Genomic DNA, 8934 nt, shown 5'->3' with positions numbered 1-8934 from the left:
GCAGTCCATGCACACACACACACACACACACACACAGATGTGCAGCACACACACACAAATGTGCAGCACACCCATGCAGTCCATGCACACACCACGCTCTCCCAGCCCGTCCCAGCTCTCACCGCGGGTCCCCGGCCGACACGGGGCGCGGTGGCCGCAGGGCCGCACTCCCCGGCTGCGCAGGAACTGCTCCCGCAGCTCGACCCGCTTGCCGCTGATGGACACCTGCAGGGACAGCGCCCGTCACCACCCTGCCAGCAGGGTCACCTCCGGGGACACGGACACGCTCACCCCCCGCCAAGGGGATGCCAGTGACGGTCCCCTCGCCAGGGAGGGGACATCAACAAGGGGACACCGATGGCACCATCCCCCAGCCACGTGGGTCACTTCCAACCAACGGGACACCAAAGCCAGGTGTCACCAACCCAGAGAGGGAACTCCAACACGGGGACGTGAAAGCGTGTCACCTCCTCAACAACAGGATCACCTCCCAGCCAAGGGGACACCACCAACTGGGTCATCTTCCCCAGGGGACACCAAGAGGGGTCATCCCCCCTACACGTGAGCAGCAGTGGGGGTCACCTCCCTCCCCACCAAGGGAGAACGTTCATTCCAGTATGGGGGAATCCCCTCCGCACCTGAGGGGGTCACCTGCCCCCCGAGGGGACACAGGGGGGTCCTCACCTCTCCGATGCAGCCACGGAAGGAGGCGTTGGTGGGGGGGCGCAGGGGGGGCTCGGTGCCCCCCAGGTACAGGGGGCTGCGCAGGTTGAGCCCCTGGCTCTTGCCGGGCGAGGAGCGTTTCACCGGGGCAGCATCGTCCACCACCAGTGTCCCATCCTTGTGAACCCGTTCAGCTGTCACCCGGTGCCACTGGCCCAGGGCCACCGGCTCCGCACTCCGCAGCACTGCCGGGCCTGTGACGAGGGGGGGCTGGTGTTACGGGGGGCTCTGGGGGACGACCAGGGATGTGAGACGTGTCCTTGGGGACCAGAATGACTCCCAAGGATCCCGGTGACATTTGGGGACCCCGATGGTGCCAGGGGACCCCACTGTGGCTCAGGGACCTCTTTCACATCAGTGAACCCTGGTAATGCCGTGTCACCCCCTTTCTCCCACGGTCCACGGTGCAGCCTTTCCACAGTGCCCCTTGCCCTGTGCTACCCACCTGAGCCCAGCTCGTAGCGGAACTCGACGTGACCACCAATCATGGCCAAGGCCACAAAGTCCTCCACAGGGGTGGCTTTGCCAGCGCTGAAGAGCAGGAGCCCGTCGGGTGCCAGGGGCAGGAACTCAACCTCCAGCCGCAGCTCATGGTGCACATTGGTGAGGGGCGGGTACGAGACAAAGGCTCCCTCCTCATGGAACGAGGGCACGTTCACCACTTCACCTGCACATCCCAGACAGTGTGTGGGACCTCCAACTCCATCCTCAGGCAACATCCACCCCCAGCCTCTATCCCCAACCTCCAACCCTACAGTGGGACCCAGTGCCCCACCCCTTGGTGAGACCCAGCCTACATCCCCAGGGTGGGACCCTAGCCTCCGTCCCCATGGTGCCCATCTTTCCAGGCTGGTCCTTATCTCTTGACAGTGTCCCCAAGGTGCTGCCCAGCCCCACCCCATCCCCATGTCACCACCGTGGTTCCAGCCATGTCCCCATCTTCCTGGGAGGTCCTCACCCCCTCCCCATGTCCCCAGACGGTGCCAGCTGTGCCTCAGCTGTGTCACTCACCCTTGGTGCACCTCTCCCCAGTCTTGCCCAGGTGGCAGCGGCAGGTGTAGCCCTGCCCATCCGGCCGGTTGACGCAGGTGGCATCAGGCCCACACGCCTCTGTGGGGTGAGAAGCCATGAGCAGCCATTCTGAAGGGACCTGGGATGATGTCCCCACGTAGGGAGTGGTGTCACCTACCTGGGTGACAGTGCAAAGCCTGCGAGTACTCGCAGTTGCTGCCGGTGAAGCCATGGGGACATCGGCAGACGTAGGTGCCACTCTCATCGTCCTGGCACACGCCGCCGTTCTGGGTGAGAGGGGACCTGGGTGTCAGCAGTGGGCAGGGATGGGTGGGCATCACCTCCTCCCCTCCATCCTCACCTGGCACGGCTGGTCCTGGCAGGTGGGACAATTGGTGACACCGTGTGCCTGGAGGTCCATGTCCCCAAAGGCCACCTCTTCCCCTTGGATGCGGAGCTGGCGCACACAGCCTGTGGGGTGGTGGAGATGAACAGAACTGTCACATGATGCCCAGCGTCCCCTCCCCCTGGTGCCCCCCAAAACCCCTCACTCACCCACGAAACCCCGGCTGAGCCCCGTCTTTGCCACAGCGCTGATGTCGGGGTACCCGCCCAGGTACAGCTCCTCGTTCAGATCCAGCCCTTGGAACCTCCCCTGCAGGCACAAGAGGGTGGGCACCACCTCCAGCCCCCTGCCCCCGCCTGCCCCTGGGTGCCCAGACCGGTACCTGGGAGGTGCCGTTCACGGTGGGGTGCCCCTGCAGCCCCAGGGAGCCCCAGGTGAGGTTGCGGAGCAGCCGCACCGTGTGGTACTCGCCCAGCCGCAGCGCTGTGGGGTGACGGATGGTGGCCATGCCCGAACCAGCATCAAACCTGATTTTTTGGGGGTACACGGGGTGTGGGTGGGTGCTGGCATCCATCTCCCACCTCTCCCATAGCACCCACTCATAGGTCTCACCTAAATTCGGGGCGTCCACCCACCAAGCCAAAAGAGATGAAGTCGGCACCGCTGTTTTTCCGCTGCCCGTTGTAGAGGAGAAGCCCTGAGGGGTGGCAGGGGATCAGATGGGACAGTTCCCATCCTGAGGTGGGGGACACATCCTAGGGGACTCCAAAATCCTCCCAGAATGGAGGAGAAACCTCCCATAAACTGGAGGCTCTCAGATGAATAGGGAATGGGAGATAAAGGATGGCAAGCGGAGCATGAAGGGAGGGGAGGATGAAAGCCGAGAAGGGAAAATGATGGAGGGGACATGAAGGGGGACACAGAGGACACACGGAGCACAGGGCTCACCATCAGCAGCATCAGGTCGGAAGGTGATGAGGATCTCAAACCTCTTGTAGGCGTCCTTGATGGTGGGCAGGGGGAGGAAGGAGCGGGGCGACTGCCCAAAATAGGGGACCACGTGCTCTGCAGGGATGGGGAGGTGAGGAGGGGCAGGGCACCCCCACTCCCATCCATCCACCCGTCCCTCTGTCTGTCCTCACCTTGGACCTTCAGCACATAGTAAGCTGTCTGCTGGCCACGGTGGTTGGAGGCCACGCAGGTGTAGACGCCGGCATCCTCGGGGCGCACAGCTGGCAGTGTCAGCACGTTCCCCTGCACCCTGGCACCCGCCGGCAGCTCCCCCTCCAGCTGTGCCACAGCAGAGGGGAGTCAGCACCCACGAGCAGCCCCCACAACCCTGCCCACCACCACCCTGCACCCCTCCAGCTCACCTTGCTCCAGGTGATCTCTGGCACCGGGAAGCCAGACGCCAAGCACGGCAAAACAGCTGCTGATCCAAGGGACACCTCCTTCACCTCTGGCTGCCCAGCGATTTGAGGAGCAGCTGGGGACACACAAAAGCGTCACCACCTCGCAGTGACACAGTGTGTGTCCCCAGCTGCGCATCCCTGTGCTCACCTTGCACGTGGAGGATGACGTGGGACTGGACAGTGCCCACGGCGTTGGTGGCGGTGCAGCGGTACTGCCCAGCATCCGCCCGCTCCACCTGCTCCATGGTGAGGGTGCCAGCGCGGACCAGCACCCCGGGGCGGATGCGACCCCCCACCTTGCTCCAGGTGACATGGGGACGGGGTTCCCCCAAGCCCAGGCACTCCAGCTCCACTGTTGTCCCTGCCAGCACCGTCTGCACCGTGGTCCGGATGTTGATCAGGGCCCTGGGGAGAGCTTGGGGGACAGGGGGGATTTGGGGTGAACCCCTGGTACAGGGCAGGCATTGCGGCCTGGCAGTGGAGTAGGAGACGGGGAGAAATGGGGTTCCTGGGGGGATGTGGAACAATTGGAGTGGCTGTGGGAATGGGGAGAGGCCAGAGGTGTTGGGAGTCCTTGTGAGCATGGGGAGACATGGGGGGTACCAGGGTGGTCACGGGTGTGGGAAGAGACAGGGGGCACTGGAGTGTCTGTGAGTGTGGAGACCGATTGTGTCAGGGTGTCCACAGGCATGGGGAAGGGTTGGGGGCACTGGGGTGCCTGCAGGCTTGAGGAGAGATTCGGGGTCACCATGGTCATTGGGGGGTATCAAGGTGCCTGTGTGTGTAGGGGAATGGAAGGTGCTGGGGTGCCCCTTGGTGGCAGGACATGAGGGTCCCAGGATGCCCTTGGTGGTGGGGGACAGCTCAGGGGGTGGGCGTGTGCCCTGGTGCCAGGGTGATGCTCCTACCCTGGACAGTGAGGGTGGCTCTGTCCTCTGCCTGCCCTCCTGGGGCAGTGGCCCGGCACACGTACACGCCTTGTGCCCCCGAGGCCAGCTCTGGCATCCTGCAGGGACACAGCCAGGGTGAGGGACCCCATGGGGGACCAGGGACACAGCCAGGGTGAGGGACCCCATGGGGGACCAGTGTGGGGGTCCCACCTCCCTGTCCCGTGTTCCTTACCGGAGCACCCCGTCCCGCGTGCTGTGGGTGGGGGGCAGCTCCCCACCTTCCTTCAGCCACTCCACATGGGCACGGGGGTCCCCGGAGACAGAGCAGGTGAATTCGGCAGTGCCACCCACCCCCTTGACGAGGCTCTCCGGTGTCACCCGCACCACCAAGGGACCGCCAGCAACGTCCCCACCTTCACCAGCATCACCTGGAAGGGATGCAGAGCCCCGGTGGTACTCAGAGGCACTTGCATCACCCCTGAGGGATGCAGAGCCCCGGTGGTACCCAGCAACACCAGGACAAGCGGGGTGGGATTTAGACCCAGTAGCACCACCCAGGCGGGACGTGGAGCCCCAGCAGTGCCCCTCAGCACCAGGATTGCTTGGGCAGGATGCAGAGCTCTGAGGGCAGCCGGCAGCGCTGCCAGCACCCAGTGTGGAGCACCAAGGGCACCCAGGCCAGGGGTGGGCTCACCATGAACAGCCACACGGGCAAAGGCCTCGGCAGTGCCGATGCGGTTGGTGACGAGGCAGCGGTAGGTGCCGGTGTCAGCAGGGGCCGCGGGGCCGAGGCGCAGGAGGCCAGCACGGTGGGCCACACGTGTGGAGAGGCTGCCGTTCACCTTGTCCCAGGTGTAGTGCAGCGGGGGGGTGCCGTGGGCCAGGCACTGCACCTGCAGCGTGTCACCCGCCTGCACCGCTGTGTCCTCCGGCACGATGGTGGCATATGGAGGTGCTGCGGGATGGGGGCAACCGTCAGCCACGATGGGGCCAGGAACGGGTCAGTGGGGCAAGGAGGGTGTCGGTGAGGGGTGTGGGGGTTGGTGGAGATGGGTGTGCGTTGGGATGGATGAGAGTTGGATGGAGCCATGAGGAAGAGATGGAAGGAGAGATATGAGCAGACATAGAGAGATGGGTTTGAGGTGGGATGGATGAGCCGTGGATGGATCCACAGTGAATGGATAGATGGATAGGTAAGAGAGCAGAAGAGGAGAGGGATGTGCACAGGGATGGGACAAGCAGGTGGGCACAGCCATGGGAAGGGCTGGTGATGGAGTTTGACAGGAGCATGAGAGAGGAGGACGGGTGCTGTGATGGAGCGAGGATGGTCCCGTGAGGAAGAGCTGGGTGGAAGTGGCCATAGAGGTGGCCACATGCAGAGGAAGGATGGGTGATGGCCACAGTGGAGGTGGCAGCAGGAACCCAGGGGCACCACAACCCCCTGCTGTCCCCTTCTTACTCTCCACATCGAGGGTGACAAAGGCTTCGGTGGAACCGACAGGGCTGCTGGCGTTGCAGATGTACTGGCCCGAGTCCTGCTGCGCGGCACGAGGGATGACCAGGCTGCCGTTCACCACGCGATGCTGCCAGGGCAGGGGTGCCCGCAGCTTGGACCACTCGATCCGGGGCACTGGGTCACCTAGGACCGCACCGTGGTGTCACGTAGTGCTGAGGGCATCCCTTCTCCACCGCCATCCTGCAGGCTCCCCATACCTCTGGCCATGCAGTGCAGCGTGGCCGTGTCCCCGGCCACCACGGTGACCGTGGATGGAGCGGTGACCTCGGGGGCCCCAGGGTGCCGCTGCGCTGACTCCACTCTGACATCCACCCGTGCCTGCGCCGAGCCCAGGGCACTGTGCGCCGTGCACACGTAGGTCCCGGCGTGCTCCGGCTTGGCTGGTGAGAGCTGGGGGGGCACAGGGTGGGGATGAGCACCCGGCACTGCCCGGTGCCCCATGGTGCCCCTGGGTGCCCCCTCACCTGCAGGATGGCCTGGCTGTCCATGTGCAGCAGTGTCTGGTGCTCCACCTTCTGCCGGGAGCCCAGCCGGCTCCAACGTACCAGTGGCCGTGGCTCACCCCGGCCCAGGCACTCCAGGCTCAGGGATTTGCCCTCCTTCACTGTCACAGGGCCTGGTGGCATCACTGACACCACGGGGGCACCTGGAGAAGGAGGAGGACATTGGGGTGGGGATAGGGACACCACCATGAAGGTGCCATAGGGGCACCCATCACCCCGGGAGCATTGGGAGCATAGGAGGAAATGAGCATGAGTGTGTGGATGGGGACACGACATCTCAACATCTCTGAAGCCCATGGAGGACATCTGCATGGGGATGGGGACATTGCACCTGGAGCATACGGAGGACGTGGGAATGGGAACACCAGTGCCCTGGGGACCCCTGGAGCACATGGAGACACTGACAGGACAGCCCTGGCCACCTCATACCTTGCACCACGAGGTTGACGACGCTGCTGGCGATGCCGAAGCGGTTGGAGGCCACGCAGTGGTAGGCGCCCTGGTTGCCCACATGGGCACTGGTGATGGAGATGACTGAGCCATTGGCACTGATCTTCACATTGTCTGGGCAAGGAGGAACCGTCAGCACCAGGGCCACCCTGGGGCCATGCCAGGGCCACCCTGGAGACCGCCATACCTTGGAAGTGTTGGCCAGGCCCCATGCGCCAGGTGATGTTGACAGGCCGGGCGCCATCGTGGATGCGGCACTTGAAGGTGGCATCTTCTCCTGGTGCCACTGCCATGCTGTGTGGGTCGATGGAGATGATGGGGCTCTGCAGACCTGAGGGGACAAAAGGACAGAGAGGCCACGAGATCACTCACATCACCCATTTCCCCCCAACATGCTCCCTCCCCCTGTGGCTGCACTCACGGTAGCTGGAGCTGTCACGGGAGGTGACAGTGACAGACACAGCGGCCTCGCGGGACACGCTGCTCGTGTCAGCCCGGCACACGTACTCTCCTGAGTCAGCCACCGAGAGCTGTGACAGCCGCAGCCGGGACCCCGAAATCTGGGGACATCGCAACAGAAGGTGGTGGCATCACTCAGCCACGCACAGCAACCACCATCCCCCACCCCATCGGTGTCCCCACTCACCTGGTGCTTGGCTGGGAGGGCCCCACCGCGCTTGTACCAGGTGATGGTGGCCTGTCCCTGGCCAGCCACCACGCAGTCCAGGTCCAGAGTCTGTCCCTCGGTGACAGAGGACGCCGAGGACTCAATGCGGATGGGTGGCGTGACACCGGTGGCTGCATGGGCAGGGTTGAGGGTGAATGGCCCCAGTGGTCCCTGACACCAGTGGGAACCTGTCCCCTGGAGGGTGGCACTCACGGTGGGATGGGTTGTCTCCATCATCAATGGTGACAACGAGGGATGTCTCCTGTGTGACACCACCTGATGTCACCCTGCACACGTACTCCCCTGAATCGGCTGCTGTCACCTGGGGGATGCGCAGGCGGGTGCCCGACACCTGGAGGGAACAATTGGGGGACAAATCAGCACCGCAGAGCAGGGGAAGGGACAAATTCATGTGAATTGTGAGCCTCCCCTGTCCCCTACCTGGTGGCCAACGGGCAGGGAGCCACCACGCTTGTACCACGTCACGGTGGTGGGGCCAGACCCTGCCACCACGCAGTTGAGGTCCAGGGTCTGTCCCTCGGCGATGGCCGAGGACAAGGACTCGATGCGGAGGGGCTGGGAAATGCCAGAGGCTGGGGGAGAACGGGGAAAGGGAATGTTTATCACCAAGGTGACACCAAACGGTCCCCAAGCGCTGCCCTCTCTCACACTCACTGTAATAGGTGTCAGCACTGCTGGGCACGGTGACAATGACAGATGCCTCCTGGGTGACGGTCCCCAGGGTCACCCGGCACACATACTCCCCTGAATCGGCCACTGCCACTTTGGCAAGGCGCAGGCGGGTCCCTGACACCTGGGGACATGACAGGTTGGGGACACATAAGTACCTGATTGAGGGTTGTGGCCTGCTGGGCAAAGCCACCTCCCCCATGTCCCACCTGGCTGTTTGGTGGCAGAGCCCCATTGCGCCGGTACCAGGTGACATGAGGGTGACCCTGTCCTGCCACCATGCAGTTGAGTTCCAGCGTCTGTCCCTCGCTAATAGCAGCGGAGGAGGTCTCGATCCTCACTGGTGGTGTGACACCGACAGCTGGGGGGTGACAATAGGGTCCATAGGGTCACCACTGTGTCCTCACCATGTCCCTGTGTCACCTCTCACCCAACCCCGGTACCGTAAGAGGAGCCAGCGCCAGTCTGGATGGTGATGATGAGGGAGGTCTCATGTGTGACACCGCCTGATGTCACCCTGCACACGTACTCCCCTGAATCGGCTGCTGTCACCTGGGGGATGCGCAGGCGGGTGCCAGACACCTGGAGGGGTGACACATGAGAATGGGGACATAAACCCAACACCACCAAAGTCCCTTTTCCACCCCAAAATGCTCCTCAGTGTCCCCTACCTGGTGCTTGGCTGGGAGGGACCCCCCGCGCTTGTACCAGGTGACAGTGGCCTGT

At 63.9% G+C, this 8934-nt stretch overlaps 1 protein-coding gene across 1 annotated transcript in view; it reads right to left on the bottom strand.

Annotated features, from left to right (window-relative positions):
• Positions 1–8934, bottom strand: part of LOC107213501 (basement membrane-specific heparan sulfate proteoglycan core protein-like) — a gene marked incomplete at its 5' end in the record, with an annotated part of 30513 nt that overhangs the window by 4162 nt on the left and 17417 nt on the right. The window contains 29 exons of the mRNA XM_033519352.1: positions 123–225; positions 685–917; positions 1169–1390; positions 1735–1833; positions 1913–2021; positions 2096–2205; positions 2290–2389; positions 2463–2607; positions 2693–2777; positions 3029–3145; positions 3223–3370; positions 3454–3566; positions 3641–3907; positions 4401–4498; positions 4615–4810; positions 5077–5337; positions 5842–6021; positions 6096–6288; positions 6363–6544; positions 6831–6965; positions 7039–7182; positions 7273–7411; positions 7498–7649; positions 7732–7870; positions 7960–8111; positions 8194–8332; positions 8418–8569; positions 8652–8790; positions 8880–8930. Coding sequence (XP_033375243.1) covers positions 123–225; positions 685–917; positions 1169–1390; positions 1735–1833; positions 1913–2021; positions 2096–2205; positions 2290–2389; positions 2463–2607; positions 2693–2777; positions 3029–3145; positions 3223–3370; positions 3454–3566; positions 3641–3907; positions 4401–4498; positions 4615–4810; positions 5077–5337; positions 5842–6021; positions 6096–6288; positions 6363–6544; positions 6831–6965; positions 7039–7182; positions 7273–7411; positions 7498–7649; positions 7732–7870; positions 7960–8111; positions 8194–8332; positions 8418–8569; positions 8652–8790; positions 8880–8930 — 4303 coding nt within the window. The remainder of the gene's footprint in view (positions 1–122; positions 226–684; positions 918–1168; positions 1391–1734; positions 1834–1912; positions 2022–2095; positions 2206–2289; positions 2390–2462; positions 2608–2692; positions 2778–3028; positions 3146–3222; positions 3371–3453; positions 3567–3640; positions 3908–4400; positions 4499–4614; positions 4811–5076; positions 5338–5841; positions 6022–6095; positions 6289–6362; positions 6545–6830; positions 6966–7038; positions 7183–7272; positions 7412–7497; positions 7650–7731; positions 7871–7959; positions 8112–8193; positions 8333–8417; positions 8570–8651; positions 8791–8879; positions 8931–8934) is intronic.

Source organism: Parus major, chromosome 21 (assembly GCF_001522545.3).
Source record: "Parus major isolate Abel chromosome 21, Parus_major1.1, whole genome shotgun sequence".
In the NCBI taxonomy this organism is placed as follows: domain Eukaryota; kingdom Metazoa; phylum Chordata; class Aves; order Passeriformes; family Paridae; genus Parus; species Parus major.
This window is presented reverse-complemented; position numbering and strand designations above follow the sequence as displayed.